The sequence below is a fragment of the Alosa alosa genome, chromosome 4 (genome assembly GCF_017589495.1).
Source record: "Alosa alosa isolate M-15738 ecotype Scorff River chromosome 4, AALO_Geno_1.1, whole genome shotgun sequence".
NCBI classification, from domain to species: domain Eukaryota; kingdom Metazoa; phylum Chordata; class Actinopteri; order Clupeiformes; family Clupeidae; genus Alosa; species Alosa alosa.
Genome location: NC_063192.1, coordinates 12,997,315 through 13,019,726, shown reverse-complemented (window position 1 = coordinate 13,019,726; position 22,412 = coordinate 12,997,315). Strand labels below are relative to the sequence as shown.

The 22,412-nt window shown below is 40.9% G+C and overlaps 2 protein-coding genes across 9 annotated transcripts in view; both read left to right on the top strand.

Annotated features, from left to right (window-relative positions):
- Nucleotides 1–4,383, top strand: part of tulp1a (TUB like protein 1a) — a 10,468-nt gene extending 6,085 nt beyond the window's left edge. The window contains exons 8-15 of the mRNA XM_048240586.1: nucleotides 183–401; nucleotides 659–732; nucleotides 885–1,052; nucleotides 1,159–1,271; nucleotides 1,490–1,598; nucleotides 1,709–1,807; nucleotides 3,106–3,277; nucleotides 3,501–4,383. Of these exons, the coding sequence (XP_048096543.1) occupies nucleotides 183–401; nucleotides 659–732; nucleotides 885–1,052; nucleotides 1,159–1,271; nucleotides 1,490–1,598; nucleotides 1,709–1,807; nucleotides 3,106–3,277; nucleotides 3,501–3,634 (1,088 nt within the window). The 3' untranslated portion in view covers nucleotides 3,635–4,383. The remainder of the gene's footprint in view (nucleotides 1–182; nucleotides 402–658; nucleotides 733–884; nucleotides 1,053–1,158; nucleotides 1,272–1,489; nucleotides 1,599–1,708; nucleotides 1,808–3,105; nucleotides 3,278–3,500) is intronic.
- Nucleotides 4,384–4,907: 524 nt separating this feature from the next.
- tead3a (TEA domain family member 3 a) overlaps nucleotides 4,908–22,412 on the top strand; it is a 30,221-nt gene continuing 12,716 nt past the window's right edge. For 2 of the 8 annotated variants that reach the window (XM_048240833.1, XM_048240838.1), the window contains exons 1-2: nucleotides 4,910–5,214; nucleotides 13,167–13,419. In XM_048240833.1, coding sequence (XP_048096790.1) covers nucleotides 13,296–13,419 — 124 coding nt within the window. In that variant the 5' untranslated portion in view covers nucleotides 4,910–5,214; nucleotides 13,167–13,295. Of the gene's footprint in view, nucleotides 5,215–13,166; nucleotides 13,420–22,412 lie in introns of those variants that run through there. The other 6 variants (XM_048240840.1, XM_048240839.1, XM_048240834.1 and 3 more) reach the window with 5 other exon arrangements.

Here is a 22,412-nt window from a genome sequence, read left to right as displayed (position 1 = left end):
TATGGTATTGAATGCTGAACTGAAGTCTATGAACAGCATTCTCACATATGAGTCTTTATTTTTATGGTGATAAACAACATATTTGATATCATGATTGCAGTGATAGTGAAAATGTGAATTTATACTTTGACTTCAGTTGAATATCAAATAATGAAAGTATTCTTGCCTTGACTGGTCGACAGCTTCCAAGTCTGACGATGATGAAAGTGAATCGGAGAATAAACCTAGCAAATCCAAAAAGAAGCCCCCTGCAAGTTCTGCCTCAATGTTTCAAACTGGAGGGGACAAAGACAAGAGTAAAGACAAGAGCAAAGAGAAAGACAAGAGCAAAGAGAAAGACAAGAGCAAAGACAAAGACAAAGACAAAGACAAGGACAATGACAAAAAGGGGAAGAAGAAGGGTAAGTGACCAGAACTAATTGTTTTTCTTTTTTGACACATTGTTCAAATGGATGATTTCTGAACTGCTACTTCAATAATGCTGGAACTGTAATGCTATTAGTTCAGATCAAAAATATCACAAAACGTCATGTAAGCTAAATCATGATGTAACAAAAATATTTAAGCAAGAAGCTGTGGTTTATGTTGACCTGTTGTTAGGCACAACATGAATAGGCCTATTGGAGTCAATCAATTAACACCTGTTCTTTCTCCTCAGCAAAAGCTGATGACAGTGATGATGAGGGCACCGAGACGACTAAAAAAAAGGGGAAAGGCAAAAAAAGCAGAAAGGTCATTCCACACTGCTTAGTTTTATTCATGCATTTGCAATTCAAATTCTTCATCTATATCCATATGCAAATCTTTGTGAATGGAAAAAGTTGAATCAGAAATGTATCTTAAATGTGGTTTGGTGACTATGTGTTTCTCCCAACGCCTTTCAGGAGGAACGACCTCCATCGCCTGAAATAGAGTTTGATGACCTGGAAGAATTTGTTCTCCAGCCTGCTCCTGAAGGGGTCACTGTGAAATGCAAAGTCACGCGGGACAAAAGGGGAATGGACCGAGGCTTTTACCCCACATACTTTATACACCTGGACAATGAAAAGAAGGTGAAGAAGTGGTAGCTTTACCTCAGCATCAAAACATTAACTGTTTATTACTGTTTATAATTAAATGTTTTTTTCCAAATCTTATGAAACTAATGTATGTTTGCAGACCTTTTTGTTGGCTGGGAGGAAACGTAAGAAAAGCACAACCTCAAATTACTTGATATCAATAGATGCCACTGATTTGTCACGAGGAGGTGAAAATTTTGTGGGGAAGTTGAGGTAAATATTTAATGTTTTTTTTTCATTCACATAAATGATAACAACTAAGCCTGTAATTAAATAAATACAACACAATACAATTTAAGTATTTAATGAAATGTAAAAGCATGTGTGTTCTCCTCTGAAGTTAATGTTTTTTTACTTTTGTCATTTGTTGTACAAAGTACAGTTGTGGTACAAACTATGGTGAACAATTCCTAACCCTCTATGTGATATAGGTCAAATCTTGTGGGCACCAAGTTCACTGTGTTTGATAATGGTCTTAATCCTGACCGAGCCCTCAGAGACATGTCCAATGCTCGGCAAGAGCTTGCAGCAATTATCTATGTGAGTACTTTAAGGTCAAGAAATCATTATTTTCAATTTCAATGAAAGGAGTCTGGATGCAAACTGCAAATCAAACCTCTTTATTTTATTTTTACTTTTTCATTTGGCAGGAGACTAATGTCCTGGGTTTCAAAGGCCCGAGAAAGATGACTGTGGTCATCCCTGGGATGAACGAGGACAGTGAGCGAGTGCCAATCCAGGCCCGCAACGTGAGTAACATGAAACTTGTCTCTGAATGCAATTTAACCCTCAATGGTATGGTGTTGTCTCCAGGCAACATAGCCTAATTTGGCTTGTTTAAACAAAATCAAACAACCATTTGATTGGATTATTCTTCAGCAGGGGTGGGAACTCCCGTACTATCCAATGCAACTGCAAGAAAGAAGTCACATGACTCACAGGCAGTCATTTTGCTTCCTCATTCAGGGACTGTGCAGGTGTCTTGCCATACCATATTTCCCCTTGCGAAAATTGCATTTCTCAGTACTTTTCTTCCAGTAAATCATCAAGAAAAAAATATGAGAATATATAATATAATAATAATATATAATATAATTAATATATAAGAAAGTAAAGATGTATTATCAACAACGTGTTATAGCATATCAATGTAGGGTGTTACAAAAAACTGCTTGTTGTCCTGAGGCAACATTGAACCATAACGGACTCACAAATGGCCATACCAAATATACTAAGTAGGGAAGCAAGTGCATTATATTTGTATATAAGTCAGTTTGACCCCTGTATGAAGGCCCCCATGGAAATGTGATGCATTAGTGACCAAACCTGTGATGTACAGTGGATGGAGTGGATGGATGGATGGATGAGGGGCACCTGTATGTGTGAAGTGCATGAGTGTGCTTCCTGAAGTTTTACAGAATGTCATCACTATGGTTGAGTATGTGCCCTGACTACCATACCAACATCCATGGCTTTTTGGTGTTGCGGTTAAGCTGCAGACTTGCTACCCTTTGAGGCCTGATTGCTCCCTCTATTTGCTACAGTGTAGGTCTACTCCCTGTGTCTCTCTTTCGAGACAAATTGCTTACTAAACTTCCACAAAGTCAGGTGCAGGTCTCAGAGGGAAAGTGGATGTTGTTATGTGTGTGTGCATGAGTGTGCATCAGTATGCATACATGAGTACATGGGTGTACGTGCGCAAACTCATGGATGTGTGTGGGTGCTTGTGTGTGTATGTGTATACCTGAGAATGTTTGGGGAGATTTATGGAGTGTTTAACTATTAAATAACAGTGATTTTGAGGGTTTCATGATAATTTGTATGTTTTATATCTTCATATCTGTAAAATATAGATTTTTGAATTTTGATTAATGAGCTCCTATTACATATAAACAATGTCAAGTTATAAGCCATAGTAATTTCATTTGATTGGGTTAATTATTCATGTCAGTGCCTATGTGCTGTGAAATACTTTATCATGTTTATTTACATAACATGGACATGCATATAACAATTAGTCAAACTCACTGCCATGTGCCTGCTCCAGGACTATGATGGGCTACTGATGCGCTATCAGAACAGGCAGATGGACAACCTGATAGAGCTGCACAACAAGACTCCTGTTTGGAATGATGACACTGCGTCTTACGTACTCAACTTCAATGGTCGGGTCACGCAAGCTTCTGTGAAGAACTTTCAGATCGTCCACAGCAAAGACAGTAAGTTGCACTCTTTTGGAATACATACATATTTGTATTTTCTTTGGAAAACTTTTAATAAGAAAATGTCACAATTACTCATGAGTGCACACATAATTGCCAAATGGTCATCATCATGCACACTGATATTTTGTCTATGAGGACTCACATGATCAATTGTATGAAACATCATGAACATACAATACAGTATGATTATCATGATGAGCGTTTTTTCATGTTTCAGGCAGTTACATTGTGATGCAGTTTGGAAGAGTGGCTGAGGACATCTTCACATTGGATTATAACTACCCCATGTGCGCTGTTCAAGCCTTTGCCATCGCTCTGTCCAGTTTTGATGGGAAACTGGCCTGTGAATAGACTTTGATTACAGTTTTTTTTAGCCCAAACAAACTTAAAAGGACAAAAACAAGAATCACCCCATCTCAGATGATCAACTTCATGGAGTGTATGCACCTCCAGTATAAGGGCCATACTTTTCATTCATCTCATGAGGGCATATTGACTCTGATGATTAAGTGTCTTCCAGGCGTGTGGTACTGTAGCCTTCAACCGAATGGTTTAACATGAATTTGATCAACATTACTAATTGAGCCACCAGACTCATTATTATTTCACAGTATATTACCGTAGTCTTATGTCAGAGCATATTAGTCTTAATACAATCTTCCAGATTATAGTAGAATCTGACTTACACAATTGTTGCCCTAAAACACAGTGATAATTTTGGTGTACATGTGCAATCATGTACTATTCCTTTACCTCTTCAACAACTTTGTGCTGTGGTTTCTATTCAAGTAATTTTTCACTGAAAAAAAAAAAAAAATTTATGATATTAGTGTAGGATAACCTTGTATACTCCAAATGTAGTGTTCATTAGCATTAGTAATTGACAGCAACAATTTGAGTGGGAATTGTTACTTTGTCTTGTTTCAACATGCCTTTACTTTATTTTGCTTTAGCCTTCTTTTCATGGTGACTTACTGTGTAATTTGACAGTTGCTCATTTCTCCCAGTGAAGTCTACAGTAGGCTACAGCTGGGTCTACGGGACAAGGTTTAACGTGTTTTGATGTATTTTTATGTGTCACATTGGATGTGTCTTGTTTTGAATTATTAAAGACGTGAAATATAAAATAGCCCATGCATAGAAACAATGGACTAACAAAATATGTAGGCTGTCGTAAAAGGCTACTGTCAGATGGAATGGAAGCAGCCTGCTTTATCTGAACAGTCACTCCAGTGACATCCAGTTTTGTTAGTCTGCATTAGGCTAGTCTACTGTAAAATGCCATGCCCAGAAGATGGCGTTGTCTCTCTGACTGAGAATGTAACGCGAGGGCAGGTCTCACCAGTCTTGACTTATATTGGTAGTGAGATAGAAACTTGTATTACACGTGATGTGGACACGACACGTAGCGATAGTAAAAATAACGAGTCAGTTCTAGAAACCATATTATGAAAGGAGACATTTTACAAGTCATAGGGAAAAAATGATTTGTGCGGAAACCTTATTCTGCACCGCTCCACTTAAATAAGAGTTGTCTTGCATTGTTTCCACTTTGCTATCCACTGGATGTCAGCTAAGTCATGGATTTCCCCCCTGTTCGACCACTTTATAGGAGAAAACTTTGGTTAAAAAGTTGATAAAACCATGGGTGACTTCGTAGGCCAGTCTCCAAACAACGAATTGGGGGAGGGGATTCAGAAAAAGTATCAGCCCACAACTTTACTGACTGACGCTTGCCCATGGCTCCACCTTGCGCATTTTTTCTTCGTTTTTCAGTGGCGTGCGTTGATTTCATACCAAAGCCATACTTTGAATTCCACCCTTACTGTCAAACCAGAACAAATATTTCTCCAAAAACAACGCACTGCTCAAGTGAATGCACAAATCATTCAAGACTTTGCCACAATCGTCAGAGGTGATATCGGTCAAAGGTACGTGTTTTAAAAACTAATTCATTCCTTTGTTTCTACGGCTTTGTGGGATCGGGCGCAGTTGTATGGAAGTTTTCAAATCTTTGCCATATTTGAGATTTTTCCCTTCTACTTCCTGTGACGGGAACAAAACAAACCTACAAGGATTTTCATGAGCACTTTGTATGATAGGAATTTTGTTTATAGATATCATCGTAGAACTTGAACACAACACAGCCCACTTTGTGACACAGCATCTCACCGAGCTTAGTTTTCTATCGCCGTAACTTGTAACGTTACATTTTGTCGGACCTTTCCTGCTGTAGCCTAACAGATCTTCTAAGGGTAGTCTAAATGCTTCAGACGTGTAGGCTTATCCACGGGAGTGTCTTAGGAAGTTTTTAAATGTTGCCGTTGTTCCCTAATCAGTCATTGTTTAAGATACTTCACCAACTTTGTCTTAATAAAAAAAAGATTTCGTTATTCGCTAGAAAGCTTTTCATACACGGAGACCACGGTCAGAATTACTGATTTCGACACAGTAGCCTACCCTACATCACCTTATATTTAGCCTACCTAGGTAGGCCTATCTTTGAATGTGGTATTCAGCAATGACGAGATTCTTGTCATTCTTATGAACTTCTAGTCGTGAAGATGGTATTCGGGAATGTCATTCAACAATTCTCTGTGTTTGCAGAAATCGTAGATGCCGAAACGATAGGCCAACACATAATCATAGTAAAACTGAGGTCCTCAAACTACAGTTAGAAATGTTTTGCTCGATGTAAAGGATAGGGCCTATGAGGGGGCTATCACACGAGATAGGCCTAGCCTAAGTGTTTTGCAGCTTAATAGTTTTCAATGAAAACAAATCAGATGACGGTGCGTGAAATGTACCCAAGTGAACAAAGTGAGGTGAAGTAGGCTATATCCAGTTGTAAAAAAATAACGGTAGGATATTTATTTACCTTTTGCATGGTGGGTAAGGTCTGAATAGCCTAATTTTCCACATTAACTAAAATGTCAGAATGCTATAAAATGCTGATAAAATATGTAGGATTAGGCTTATTATCTTGAAAATAGATGCAAACACTCACTTTTCTTGAAACATTGAAGAATAATTTTGGAAGATTTTGAAATCTTTAGATAGATAGATACTTTATTGATCCCCAAGGGGAAATTCAACAATAATATTAGTATCAACTTTATAGGCCTACTGTAATATAGCATTTACAAACAAGTACCAGTCAGGATACATAATATAAAACGGAGTAATGGATAGTCTAAAAACGGAGTAATTGTATTGCTACAATGTCACATGGTGTCAGAAATCAGAAGAATTGTGTGCAGTCCATCTCCATTGTCATGCCTATAAAGCAATATTCAGTGCATCCAAAAATAACTGCCTTTTTGAGATCTATTGATGTTTATCTGACACAGTTTGTTTCACATCACACATATTACAGTGTAACAGTTACGCTCATAAAATTTTTTGTGACACTACAGTGTTCTACTTTCATCATTTCAAATGAAATCTCAGCAACTTTAACTTTCACAGTTGTCAATGTAAAGGAGGCTCTTTTGTAATTTGTAGCCTATTTTAATATTTGCCTTATTACACTCATTTAGTTTTGCATTTGGTTAATAGATTGTAATAATCAATGTACTGATGTGATATAAACTATGTTAAGTGGGTATTGTCAATTTAGCCTACAATAATGTCAAATGTGATTTTGTTGATCTTGAGTTCTGTTTATCTCTACTGTCCTGACATCACCTCAATTAAATCCCTAAATTATATTTCTGAAGAGCTCCTCTTGAGGATATTAAAACAGCACTGGCTTTATAGACTTAGTGCACTTAGTGATTGATCAGTAGTTCCCAAGAAAAATGGCATGCACACTATAGTTACCATAGGGTTTGTGCTGTGTGTGTGTGTGTGTGTGTGTGTGTTGTCTAAAACAGAAATATGCCCTTGCCTTGTGTCAGGTACAGGTATGTCTCTTTTTCCAGACTCTTAAATTGTGTTCTTCCAGTCTGGTTGGGATATGGATGATCTTATTTCCCCGGCCTTCTCTCAGCCTGTGGCACTGCCTTTTCATTTGCTTTTGGGACATATGTGTGTCTGATTCCCAGCACATGCACCTAGTGTACCAAATTCCATCAGGAAGAAATACTTGCAAATATTTCCATACCAGTGTTTTTCTTTGTGTATTACATGGGGCGCTTTATATGGAATCTGCACTACTTAGGAAACCTTATGGCATGAAATCTGTGGCATGCTTTGAGCACAACACAAGGACCTTTTACTGATGTGTGACTGAAATCAGACCATGGTTCATGTGTTGCTTTGTATATCAAACCATTATGCGAATGACTTATTATAAGCTATCCCATACTGAGATTTAAATTTTCCAAACCCTTTGGGAGATGGAAGTGCTACTCCCTGTGTTCAGTCATTTGGGCTTGACACATTACATTACATTTGCCTTGCACTACAGTGATGATGGTGTAAAATATAAAGGACAATGCATAATCCTTGTAATATATACTTTTCTATCTGATCATTTATGAATGTAGCCAATTTATTCCTATGTTGTGCACATGACCAATCACTGGTTTGGTAATAAGGTGTGATGTCAGCCAAATAGACTTTGCCATTGCACTATTCTTCTCATATGAGCCAGTATCACATATGTTCTTCAGCTTAGCAGGACTTGAATAATTTGAAGACAGTTGAAAGTAACTATCTCATGGCTGTTGATGAGACAATTTCTGAACTATGCCAGTGATGTTACTGACGTTAAGCATAAAAGATCCATGAGGAATGGTGGTGAAGGCACACTGTACAGCCGACAGAACTTAAATGGTTCCTCCACAAAAAAAAAAAAAAAGGAAAAAAAAATCTTGCAGATGAGGCTCTACATCTGTGTCCATTTCCTGCATGTGTAATCAGACAGGAAGTGAGAGGAAGTTGTTGGAGAGTGGAGATACTGTTTGGCCCCTTGTGTGTAGTTAATCATGGGAGAGTATGAGCAGAAGAGGCTCCAAGTCAGAATGTCTCCTAAATCCACTCAAATGATGGCTTTGAGAACTGGGAAAATCAAGGACTTTCAGGAGTCAGGAGCAGTGAGATGAACTGAGGTTAAAGTGGTGATATAGAGGAGTTCCATGACCAAATTGATACATGATACATATTATATCACATTGTGTATATTGGCCTAGTACAGTATTTAAACAGTTTTATCATATATAAATCTAAATGTAAATAGTGGCTCCATTTGAGTTGTTTAGTATTATTTTTTAAAAGATTGAAGCACTCAGTGTACTATGAAATAATGTACTATGACATGATGCTAATGTGCCATGACCATCACAACAAAGAAAGACAGCTCAGTTTGATGCTTTCCTTATGAATGCACAGATTATTCTCAACAGCCCTACATATCATTTCAAAACTGGGTTGTGCTAGACTCAGATTGTGGGCTGTACTTCTTCCCTCTCTGAAGTCAGACTTGTTTTTCTGGTCCTTGGTTGGGTGGAGGAGGCTGCAGCAGGTGATACCTAAGTCATTAGATTTTGTTGTTTCAAATGAAAGAGCAATATGCAAATAAGACATTGGTTTCATTTAGATAAGGAAGACTTCCCACCTTCTCTTCAGAGACCATTAAGAAAGCATTCAATTGAGTTTTGTTTTAGTATCACTGGCTACATTTACAGTTTCAAGCTCAGTATCTGATCAGTACATTTTAACAGTCATTTAGTATATTGTTTATTTGGAATAATTTATGTTGTAATGCATGAAGTGACATTAATTCATCATATCCAGCAGCCATGTAAAATGTCTACTTATGTACAATCCGAATCATTTGTAGCCTGTATTATAGCGCAGTTTGTATATGGTAACATTATGCGTCATGCTGTTTTCTCAAATACACAGCATTTCTCAAATACACAGGTTAGCTGGTTAAGTGTTTTCCTCAGGCTAAATTATAATGCAGTAAAACCAGTGTCAGGAGGCCATTCTGGCCCATTTGGTCTTCTAGCCCAACGGGCCCATCAGACAAGGCAGTCCTGCTCTGCCGGGCCTTAAAATGTCTTCCTTATCTGTAATCTGACCGGAGAGAACAGCTGCTCCTTGAATGCTGGTCCTGTTGTTCTTTGTGAGAGGGCATATGCTTGTGTGTGTCTCTCTCTCTCTCTCTGTGTGTGTGTGTGTGTGTGTGTGTGTGTGTGTGTGCCTGTGTGTGCGTGTGTTAAGGTCAGGCAGTGGGTGTGTATAGTTGAAGGCTTGCTCTCTGCTGACAGGTGTTACCGCTTCTACGAACATAAAGGGAAAAAAACCTCAAAAAGTGGTGTTCCTTTTGCCTTACATCAACTCATGGTCTGTATTTTGGATCAACACAAAGTGTAATTTTTAGTTGTGTAGGATACTATATATTACAAATCACACATATTATACAGCTATATATTATGGTCATCTATAGTGTTGAGTCTCTAATGAAGGAGCTAAAACTTTGTGCCACTAATTACTTCAGAACATCAAAGTTAAGCAGAACTATGGTACAATGCACAAAACTACAGTGGTTAAAGTGTCAAGTTATTTGGACATACATCTACAAATTAAGCTGTGAAAATTCTAGTGTAAAATAAAAAAAGTAAAGCATGTTAACATTATTTTGTAAAGATGTTTTTTATGCTTTTAATGCAACGTTTGAAAATAACGAAAAAAGAAGTAAGTGCTTTGAATGTTTTAGCAAAGATTCTGTCAGCCGGATAGCTGGGAGCTTATCTTCCTCACAGAGGTCAAAAGCTTAACTTCAGGATCGCCCAGCCTTAATTTGTGAATGTGGACTGGATCTTGCTCACAGATGTTGGTGTGCGGTTGACCTGCAGGTCAATGTTTACTTCTCACTTAGAGGGTAGCTCAGGCCAATTTGGACTTGTTCAAACAGGCTCGCTCCTTTTGTTTGGTGTTTTCTTCAATTGTGAACCAAGCCTCTCTTCTCTGGCCAGTGGTGGTTAAATGTAATTGCTTTGGTTTCAGAGGTTAAATAGGTTTTTGTCATGGCTAAATACAAAATATTCAGTAAAATGCTTGGAATGGCGAGGACATGTTTAATACTTTTTATATCAGAAGTGAAAAAGTGTAATTAGTGCATTACAATGCCTTAACTGACATTGTCGTATTACACGCAGACACAATACATTCAAACACTGAAATTCTTGCCCAAGTAGGAAGACTTATTACAATGTGGAGAACCCTTCTTTTTCTTTTTCCATCTTAAAAGTAGTCTACTTATGATGTGGAAATTCTTAATGCTATAACTCATTCAATTTTATGAAGATTTATTAGCTACTTGACTCTTGGTGCAAACCGCTCTATGAGCATTTCAGGCTGTGCTCTGGTAAGCTAATATAAAAACAAGTCATGATTTGGCCCTTCCAGTGACGGCTCTTTATGAAAACAGCTATTCTTTTATTTTTTCTTCTGAGCCAAAGGGAAAAATTCTGTTAGGAAATTCTAAACTCTTTTTCTGGGGGGAAAGTCGGGGCTGCGGGATAAAATGGAAACGATTTTCATTGTTTGCTCTCTTGCTTTGCGGGCATTGGGCTATGGCCAATGTCTCTTATGTTCTTTTTGCTCCCTGTCACAACTGTTTAAGGACTACGCCGTGATTTTTTTTTTCTGCTCTCCCCCTCTCTCTTTCTTTAAGCATAGATGGTTTAAGAGTTTAGTGTTTCTCTTAGCTTGCAGAACTGGACAGGACCGAAGCCTCCAGACACGTTCGTCTCTTCGGGGAGAGATCCTTGAGTTTTCTGGGCCCTTGTGGTCACCTAAATTGGTCAGACGAGCCACACACCCCCTTCCTCCTCTCACTCACGCCCCTCGTGACTCCTTTAGTCTCCTGTCCTTTTTTGGACAGGGCTGTTCATAAGCTCAGAGAGAGAGGGAGAGAGAGGGAGAGAGAGGGAGGAGAGAGAGAGAGAGGGAGGGGTGCCAGGGTGACACAGGGGAGCTCCCAGGGGGTTGGGGGTCGCAGAGGGAGGAGAGGGGAGGTTTGTAGCTCTATGGCGCTGTTGCTTTCTTAATAAGGGCATGTCTGGAATTTCAGACGCGCTCCCCAACACTGTTGATCCATGCCGATGCCTCTCCAGCAAATATCAGAGTTTAACGCTCGGCCATAATCTTATACCAACTTTGAGATGGCAGTCTTATAGATGGCAGTCTTTTGCTAGGTTCCCTAAAGCCAGTTAGTGTGGGGTTATTTGTTTTCTATCCCTTTTATCTTGTAAGAGTTCCTTTTTTATCTGTACTGCAAAACTGGAAAATAAATGATACAGTGGAAGCTTAATAGCCGTCCCTAAATTACTACCGTAACTCAAATGCAGTGTATCTTCATCAGTTGTACTGTTGTAGAAATGTATTTGGAAGAGTCTCAGTTAACCTCATTAACAGAGTAGCACTGTTCAGAGTAGGTAAGTACTGCATCTGAGAGCATTTGAAGAACTGTTGAGTTCATTCATTTTCATCTCTTTCTTCTTGTCGTCTTTATTTTCCTGGTTGTTGAATGCAACACACAATAAATTATGTTGCGGTGAAGTCTTGTGTGCCCTAACTCTCAATGGCAGCATGTACTCATTTCTGTTTGTTCGTTTCCTCAAGAATCAGCGAAAAATGTTAACCCCCGAAGCCCTATTTTTTTTCCCCATCTCCCGAGCAATGTAGATTTGGAGGACATGGCTCCAGAAATGTACAGCCCCTTTAAAAAGATGCCTCGGCAGCAGGAACGCCACAATGGGATGAAATCAAACAACCACAAAAATCCTCTGCGGCATGGGCTTATTAACGTCCTCTGTAAACTCCATTTCATTTCAAGATATTTTGGATTTGTTTTACATGTGGCCCCAATCACGGAGGAAAACTACAGCAAGGGCTTAAGAATTTGCAATTTCCTCAAGAGAAAAGAGTTACTAACAGGTTAGAGTTTAGGGGGAGATTGTATTGCATGCACTGGTGAGGAGAGATGGCACAGCAGACGGGTGAAACCGGGCGCGCTCATGGCCCTGGTATGAGGTGTGGATGTGGTGGTGTGTTGTCATAATTGTGATCCTGTCGCTGAATCTCTCACAAAATACTGAACGTCATATCTGTGACATTTTAACCAACTCGAGATCTGTGGAGGGAGGATAACTGTCAATAAAGTGCTGCATCATCCCGGGTTATTGTGCTCATCCTCAGAGTCTTTTGTTGACCTTCCAGGACTGTCTGGTGGATATTTATGAGTGCCTCATGGTCGGTGCATTTGCCCATGATGGCTTAGACGGTTCCCCAATGCCAAAGCTATTTATACCAGCTCATCTCGTGAAAGCCGTAAAGCATTGCCAGTGAATCTGATATCTTACCACCTGAATTGCAGTTGACATCAGGAGTCTTAAAAATTTGTCACCTTGCTTGGCAGGCCTGGCCAAGCTTGTTGTGCCTGTCCAGACAGACTTTTTTTGGTTGTTTGTTGTTTCCTCTCCTGGTCTCCCCTTTCTATAGTTGCATAAGCAGATGTACTGCAGACTGATGTGCATCACTTGTGCCAGTGATCCTGGGGCTGAGGTGGTGGTAATGATTGTTTATTTAAGGCAGGCTTAGGTAATCTTCAGCTCATGACAGCACCAACCACCTGAAATGATATGTAGACTCTAGATGGTCATTTTATACTTAGCAGATTTGACCTTCTTGTCAGTTTAAATGATTTTAGTTTACCAGTTATATACTCAGCAGCTTTGATATGCTCAGGTGATTATTACCATGCAAGACCAGTGGTATTGACAGTAGGATTCTCTTTCTTTTCTCTCTGTTCCTTCTGTCTGTCCTTTCCTCTGACACTCTTTGTGTCTGTTTGGTTGTCTCCTCCTGTCTCTCTCTCTCTGTGTCATCTCTCTCTCCATCTCTCTCCATCTCTCTCTGTCTCCTCCAGCAGTCCTGAGTGCGGGGCTCTCGGTTGGGCCCAGGGGGAGCCGCCACCATTGCATCCAACGAGTGGAGCGCCAACGGCAGCCCAGAGGAGGGCCGCGAGGATGGGGCTGATGGGCTGGACAAGGCGGGCATGGACGGGGACGCCGAGGGCGTGTGGAGCCCCGACATCGAGCAGAGCTTCCAGGAGGCGCTCGCCATCTACCCTCCCTGTGGACGCCGGAAAATCATCCTCTCCGACGAGGGAAAGATGTATGGTGAGTAATCCACTGAAGGGAAGTGCAAACAGCTACTTGGCCCAACACAACATGAAAAGTGGTCTGCAGAGATGGTACTATATATTCCAACTATTAAACAAAAATGTGTGTTATGTTATTTATTTATATTAGAGTCTTGTATTCATCATCACAAGACTTCATTGTTCACTTGTGCTTATACAGTACGTCTGTGGACTGTGGATAGTAATGCAGTATGTCTGTGGACTCAGAATGTCCACTGATATTAAAGTGATGGTTCGGAGTAATTTCACCCTAGGGTCCTTTGCACCATGACCCCGAGCCAAACACCCTTCCAGAACCTTTTTCCCCTTGGTCGAACCCTGGTTCGAACCCTGGAGTAGCGCTGTCAGAAACGAATGATGTTGTGCAGTCGTGATGGAACCAACTTTTATCTTGTAAATTACCCCACTAATAATGCCCTGAATGGTACGAAACCTCTGCAGTAGTACAACTATGACCTTTAGTCCAATAACGAGGCATTAGAAAGTTTGTAAGTGCAACAGGAGTTTAAGACTTGCCTGATTATCTGCTACTATACCGCTGCGTCGACGTTTCTTCCGTGATTTGGGAAAAGCCTGTAAAAGTCCAGACCCATTCGTGCTGAACCCATTCTATCTCCCGCCTGTTGCTGCATAGCGCAACATTGACTCTCCCGCTGGTTGCTGCGTAGCGCAGCATGCTTTTTATTTCATGTTTCTAGGTGTGAAGAGTCTTAGATAGTAAGGTTTTGGTAGACGTTGACAATTCTTAGTATTTTTTCAGAAAACCCTCAGGAAATAAGGTTATTTAGTCTAGAATGCCATAGGATTCTATAGGTGTTTTTAGCAGGCATTTCAGGAGTAAATGGGTTAATGCAGTTTGTCTGTGGACTGGGAGAGTACACTCATGGTAATGCAGTAGGTCTGTTGCCTGGGCAGTGAAAAGCTCTGACTCATTCCCCCAGTGGGGGGTCTGTAAGCAGGCCCTTTTCCCATTATTGGACAGTCACTGCTATGTCACTGTTAATGATTCAACACCTCTGTGCCAGTTACAGCCTCTTAAATCCCCGAATGCAAGACATTCAAGCCAACGCTGCCAGGCCAATGGACAGATGGAGTTTTGGATGCCATACTGTATAGCTGGTGATTCAGTGTTAGTGGTGAATCCGAGGTGGTGGCTCTGCTTAACTCTAGCGGCGTGGTAGTCTTTGCAGTGGCTCCTGTTCCTCTGTCTACTCTTATCTGTCCTAAACGGTGATTGTAGCAGCAGAGGTGTGATAGTGTGTGTGTGTGTGTGTGTGTGTGTGTGTGTGTAATTGTTTGGGTGGAGGTCATGGACGTTTGTGTGAATTTGGAGTTTGCGTGGGGGTGGGGGTCGTGAGAGTTTGCGTTCAAGAGCTTTGTTGGGGCTGAAAGGAGTTATATTTTGACCCCCCTTGTCTCCAGCTCTAGAAAAGTTCTTTGGACGGCAGCCCAGATTCCGATCATTCTCCCCACTTGCTAGCGAGAGGGGACGGGCATTCCAGAGCAACGTGGGCCTGGGTCTGGGCCCGGCCGTGGCCCGCGCGATCTGAACCGTCGTGACAGGATACATAATCCTGACGCGACAGAAGGGGAAGGTTTGTTTCAACAGCCAAGCATTTTCTCCTTTTGTGGTAGTGCTGGCTGACGAGGCCGACCTCTCCTCTGCGCCCCCGTCTCCCTGCTCCACCACCCCACACCCTCCCTGTGTCTCCCTGCTCCACCACCCCCCACCCTCCCTGTGTCTCCTGGTCAGACTATCCCCTTTCGCTTGTCATACTCGCCACGACCACGCGTATGCGTCTCTCTCTCTCTCTCTCTCTCTCTCTCTCGCTCTCGCTCTCTCTCTCTCTCTCTCTCTCTCTCTCTCTGTCTCTCTCTGTCAATCTCTCTAACCCCCTCCCTCTCGCTTTCTGTACCGCTCTCTCACCTTCTATTTCTCTGCCTCTTTTTCTCTTTCTCTGCTTATCTTTCTCTCTCTCTCTCTAACCCCCTCCCTCTCTCCTCTCTCTCTCCCTCTCTCTCTCTCTCTCTCTGCCAGTCCGACCTCAGCCCCAGCTGAGTGGTGTATGTCACCCCCCCCGGCCCCCATGATGTAAGGATCCAAATCGGGCCGCTGCGTTACCCAACGAGTGCCCCCTGCTTAGTGTGCTCAAGTTCAGATGGCTCACTCAGGGCACGCTAGGCTCCAGACTGGAGAAGAAAACACCCGCATCTGGACAAAACATGTGAAAGCATAATAAACCCACTCAACTTTTTATTTTATTTGTCATGTTTCCGTCTTTGCTAAATCAATGCTCCCAGATCTGCTCAGTCAACACACATACACACACAGATTGATTGCTGGGAATGCAGTAACTTTACACAGTCGGTCATTAGGCCCAGTGAATACTTAATGCTATTAAAAGCCCAACTGGAAAAAATATGTTGCTATTAAGACATTTTATTTTGTGTTCTCTGATTCTCATTGACTATGCTCAAAACTAATTTTCCATCATGGTCTACTGATCAACAGATCTCTCAATATGGGAGAAACAAAGATCAGTAGTGTAGTAATTGCAATATTTTTCAGCACAACACTGGATCAATACAACGGCACCCAGTTTTGCCATTTTCTATTATTTGATTGATTAATGACTTTGGTACATATGTTCACTGTGGTAACATTGGTGCTGAAGTTCAGAATAAGGTACAAGACCTACATGTAGTTCTTGCGTATAACATAGTGTCATAGCCCATGTATCATGATAGCAACATATTGTGCACTCTGTGGCATTTCCCACCCCACTGAACACAGACTCGCTAAAGTGCCAACAGCGCTGTGCGCGTGTGAGCTGTGGTGGTCCTTGTTCTCTATGTTATTGTGCTTACCCGAGCGTTGCTGATGTCTTTAAACATGTGACACAGCTTGTGAGTAGACAGACTAGCCTAAGCCCAGGCTGAGCCTGAGTGAATGGTGGAGTGTGTGAATGGGTCGTCGTTGTGGCGTTTCTGTTGTGATTAAGCCCATAGGAGAGAGAAAGAGCGTTGAGCTAAGAACCCATCCCTCGTGGTGATCATAATGACCACGGATCTCCTGCTGGGCCGTAATAGGAAGCAGAAGATGTAATTGAGTCACCCCTATGTTTGCTGCATGAAAGTTCATTTAACGACTCCGTTCCCAGATCTCACCCAGCAACCCGACTGCGCTAATGAGACTTGTATACCGTCCTGCACCTATGATGTGTTGCCAGGTTGTTTTGTCGGGAATAAATTGACAAGCAACGTGGGTTTTTTCTGTTTGTTTGTTTGTTTGTTTAAGTCAATTTATGGCAAGTCTTAACGGCGGAGAGCGTCTTATTTTGGTTAGTCTTGCTTCGGCCGTGTCCTTTCTGTCTGACTCCTCTATTTTGAGTCGGATGACTTGGCCCACTCACAAACAGAAATGAGAATAGGCTCTGGTATGAAGGTATGACATCACCCTCAGCTGCACAGCTCTTACCAGAAGCGCTGCTCACTCGCCGCGTGGGCTGTATTTCAACGAGGGCTTCTCCCAGGAGAGATCTACTTTCTCTCTCGCTCTTCTCTTCCTCACTCTCTCTCCTCTCTCTCTCTCTCACTCTTCCTTTCTTTCTCTGTATGTTTTATTAAGCTGCTGGAGATACACATGGTGCTGGATCTGGGAAATCTGTGACACAGAATCTTAAGAGCTTGCACAGAGGTAGCCCTGGGGCCAGAGGAGTTAAAGGAAAATTCCGGTTTTTAGCACTTTAAGGCCCTTTTCTGGTTTGTTTTGGATGAACTAGAGTGGTGGACACTGAAATTTTGACGATTGGTCCTGTCTCGACTTTTCTGACTCGTTTTGAATCGCCTTTGACTGCTCAGGGTGGCTGGCAATGGGCATACTGTAGTAGGCTACATGTCCTAAAACAACCCTTAACGTTCATTTTCAAAACTGTGCAACTCACCGAGTGGTTAGTGGTGTTCGTTGATGTTCCAAAACAAGTAGCGTAGCGAAATACAGTTTCTGCCGTCTTTTATTTGGCATTTTGTAAAATCCCATAGATTTCTGTTGGAAGACTCATTGCACATTGATATTACTGCGCCACCGTCTATGCTTCAGGCTCAAATATTGAGCGGAAGTTTATACGCGGTTTTGAGTTGTCTTGAAAAAACAGCAAATAACTGGATTGAAATCATACATTGCGCCGATATATTTGTTTTTAATAATCAATGAACACCACTAACCACTCGGTGAGTTGTACAGTTTTGAAAACGAACGTTAAGGGTTGTTTTAGGACATGTTTGAGTAGCCTCAAGTAGTCTTGAGAAGTCAAAGGCGATTCAAAACTAGTCAGAAAAGTCGAGACAGGACCAATCGTCAAAATTTCGGTGTCCACCACTCTAGTTCATTCAAAACAAACCAGAAAAGGGCCTTAAAGTGCTAAAAACTGGAATTTTCCTTTAACATTTGACCTCTTTCTAAAAGGTCAAGCGTAGGTAATGGCCAAATCTCCACTATTCCTCTCTCTCTTTCTCTCTCTCTCTCTCTCTCTCTCTCTCTCTCTCTCTCCAGTCAGGTATATGCCTCAAATCAATGCAGTCCTTAACACAAGCAGGAAAAACAAGCCTCAACATGTTCAACTAACACGTTTAACCCACATTGATTGGGTCTTGCAGGTGTGGAGAGATGGTGTGGTTGAAAAACAGATTACAATTCACATACAAACACACACTCATATATATACTGTATGAACACACACACACACACACACACAGTTTTACATTAATGAGGAAGTTTGTCTTCAGAATGGAAAGGTTTTGATTTTCTTTTCCCAACTGGTTTTGTTCTTATCAACCATCTTTAGTTGTGCCTGTTGGTACTGTCTGACAGGATAAGCATGTTTTTTTGGAAACGAGTATGGGGTTGTGAAATACTTTCACTCCCTCCTTGGCTTGCTTTCTGTCTATAAATCAATAAATCTCCCTCCCTATATGTTTGTTTTAGAACTTGGTTTTCGCACAAGAAAAGGTGTGGGGGTACAAAGGTTTTAAAAGTATATCTGGACTTCATAGTTTTCTTTTGTAAGGTGAGCCTGGTCATTCTACTCAGCATTCAGTCATAACTTAAAAAGGGTAGTCACTGTTAGCTTGAATGATGGAAACATTTTCACTTTTTACTGGTTATACTGAGTGTAGGCAACAAGTTGTTGTGATGATGTTGTTTCATGAAATTAGGATAGTTTGAATCTCTGCCACATAGCCTGCTTTTGTTTGGCTGAATGCTTTCTGCTCATATACTGTATCGGCCATAATAGGAAACCCCTGGGGCAATCTTTTCCTCCTTTAAGGTGTGGGTGGCGAAGCCATTAAAGTGCAGGTGTAAGCCACGTCTCTCTCTCTGTCTTTCTTTCTTTCTCTCTCTCTCTCTCCCTCCCTCCCTATCTCTCTCCTCTTCTCTCTCTCACACACACACACACACGCGCGTGCATGCACACACACACACACACACACACACACACACACACACACACAGAAAATGGTCGGCAGATGCTAATCCCAACCATTTTTAGCGTTGACGTGAGCATATTGATGCAAAAGTCAGATGACTGTCCTCAGGAAACTTCTTTTACAAGCCGGGGAGCAAACATTAACAGCACGCCCAGCTTTCAATTTAACCTGAGGGGACGGATTACCAGTAGGAGTGGGGGGTAGGGGGTTCTGCTTTGGCATCAGAGAACTATATCCATCCTTTAATTAGGGCCCAAACACCGGAGTCAAGCAAGAATAAGAGTCGTTATAATTTGTCTCCGTTCTGCAGTAGGGTGGCCCTTATCAAGTCCAAGTTTTTTTTTGTGCAAAATTTTTGTGTCTTAACCTCTTAAACTGTTCCTTTTAACGTCAAAATTAGAAATATGCAAACATTTTGACAAAAAAAATATATTTAGAGGTAGCTCAATCATGTGGAAGATTGCCTATGTTAAGCTGTGCTGCGTTATTGTGATATGCAAGTAATATTAAAAGTTGCTGCAAATGAATTACATTTTATTGAAATCAGAGCAACACTGACATGACAACAATGACAACAATCTCAAAAAAAGCATGTTTTCAACAATCCCTTATTTCTGATGCTCAGCAGCCAGTGTTGACTTTTTGCAGTCTGGATAGATCCGTCAGTGACCTTCCATTCTAATAGATGGCAGATTTGATCCAACTAATTCTGGTATGGTGGAACCAATCAAATAAACTTCACTTCTTGTTTTTGCCATGATTTTGCTCTTGGTACACAACACAACTGCAAGCAAAGCTGAGCAAGGAATGGTGAAGGTGCGTTTTTTCTCATACAGTTTTGTGGCAAATATTTGGGGTTCAGTGGATACAATTGTTTGAATGTTTTAATGAAGGCCAAAAAATGTGCTCTAAACCCAAACAATAACCAAGGTGATCATCAATAGAAATATGTATTGATTCCACCAGGAAAGGTAAATCTGCTAAACCATGTCATGGAGTCATGGATGGATTAATTTGGATTTAGGCTCTACAATAAGTAAACTGAGATATGTATCTAAAATATGTATCTAAAATACATATTTAGGAATATATGGTGCATTAGATGCTTTTATGGAGATTGTTTTGGAATTTTACTAGCCAGCTACAATACCAATTCAAATTAGCTGTTTTTATGAAAATCATCAAACAGAAAATCAACTCAAAGTTTAAAGCTATTGAGCTACCAGTAATTATTATGTTACTGCCATCAAAATTGGCATGCTGTATTTTCTTATATAAAGGAACAATTTGAAGGGTTAAGAGCATGACAATTGGAGACTATAAAAATAAGGAGCACCCTATTCTGCAGTGCATTGCCTTTTTTGAGGTGGTTCCCATGGGCGAAAACTCATGAAATTTGACATGCCCAACAGGTGTGAAATAATTCACTCGCGGACAAAGGCTTGGCCCCGGGGGTGGCTCAGGGACTCCCTAGCGCCCCCTTATGTCATTGAGTCTCGTGCTCATGTCAAAATTGGTATACATGATGTTGAGATGTTTGTGATTTTAAATTAAGAAGCTTTTTTTGATATGTTGTAATGTGCTGAAATAGCAATATGATGAATTTGCATACCTCGCCACATAAACAGGAAATGTGCCATGCATTGCTTGACATGGCTCAAACCTCACAGGTTATATTAATTGTTATGGTTATGTTGATATTCACATGCCCATAATGCATATTTACCACAGCGCCACCATCTGGCAACAGATAGAATGGCTATTACAGTCGTAGCACAGGATCAATATTGACACACATGGAGGACATTATGTCAAGATGTTGTTGATGATAAATAGTAAAGGGATTGTTGATTTGTTGAAATGTGTTGAAATGGTGGCGCAATTAATTTAAATATTTTGCTGAATAAACACAAAATGGGTCATAAAGTCACAAAGCATTGGCTGATTTGGCTGCAACTTGTGAGTGCATGTTGAATTCCGAAATGTCATGGATCGCAGGTGCTTGGGCCCAGCATTGCCTCTTGTGGCTATATTCTTGATTGTCATTTATGAGTATTCATAGTAGGGAAAAAATGGATTTTGGAGAGCGTTGTTGCCACCTCATTCAGACTCAGAGCGAGGTTTTAGTGGTATGATTAGCTCTTAACACATCTACAAATACTCATATGGGCCTCGTGCGACTATTCTCGTTTCGAGTCTTTCTGGTCAGTTCTGTTTCCAGGCCTCGGCGAGAAGTGTGTCTTCCGTTTTGGAGAAGGACAAGCTGAGTACAAGGGCAAGGCCCAGTAGGAACGGTTGAAGGAAGCACTTTTCGCTGGACGTGTTTCAGAGCAAGTGGGACATGGTGATTGAATTTTATTCCTTTCCTCTTTCTCCTGGCTTCGGCATGAAAGAGCCTGGATGCAAATCAGCACTTTCCTTTGGCAGCGGCTCAGTTGGGTCCACTATTTATCCAGACCTTGATATGGCGTGGGTTTAATCGAGGTTTTGGAGTCAGCACTGTGTCTGTGTTGCATTGAGATGAAGACTCTGATTTTTCTTTTAAATGAAAATCAGATTGGATTTCTTTTAAAGGGTGTCTATTGAGTTTTTATTCTGGAAATGTATGTATTGTGCATGGTTAAGTGAAGTAGAGATTGATTTAGTGCCTGTGATTATAGAACCTCCCTCAAGGGGTAGAGAGAGAGAGAAGGAAGGATAGAGAGAGGGTTAGAGGAGATGTGGCCCTCACCTTCTCTTGACCTTCTAAATCCAAAGGTGTCAAATGTGAACTCCTTTGACCAAACCATGTGTGGCTGATGTGTCAAACTCCTTGACAGACACCTTCTACCCTCCCCATATCTCTCAGAGCTTTAGTGCATAACGGTGTTGTCCTGTGTTGACCATTTGCTACTGAAACAGCACCAGCTGGCCTTTACCATTCATAGTGCTGTGATACATTTTATTGGTCCAGAATTCAAACTAAACTGATTAAAAAAATCTTGGTCATTCAGATGTTTTCTTGTTAAAAATCTGTCAATTCAGTTAATGTCATATCTGTCATTCACAAGCTCAGATTAACTTTCAACTGGAAAACATTAAATTAGGTCACTAATAAAAGACACAAAGAAAAGTTTAGGATTTAAATCCAAAATATTTTGCAACGTTGCTCTTTGATGTCCATTGTCCGCGTTCCCACACTGTTCTGTGGTGGTGTTAGCTATAAGGCTATATGTTATTGGGTGGGTACGTGGAGTTCACCAGACATTTACCGGTAGTCATGAAAAACTCTCATGGATCATACTCTTCAAAGACCACCAGAATATGGTTGTGTTTGTTGTTGTTTTACAGTGGTCTTTGAATAGTTTCCCTTAGGTTGATCAAAGACCCACTCATATTTGAATGATTTCTTTTTATAAATTATGACAAATGATTTTTTACTATCACTATTCAGCTTTTCAGTAATACCACCTGAGTATGCTACACAAAAGCCTTTGTGAGAGT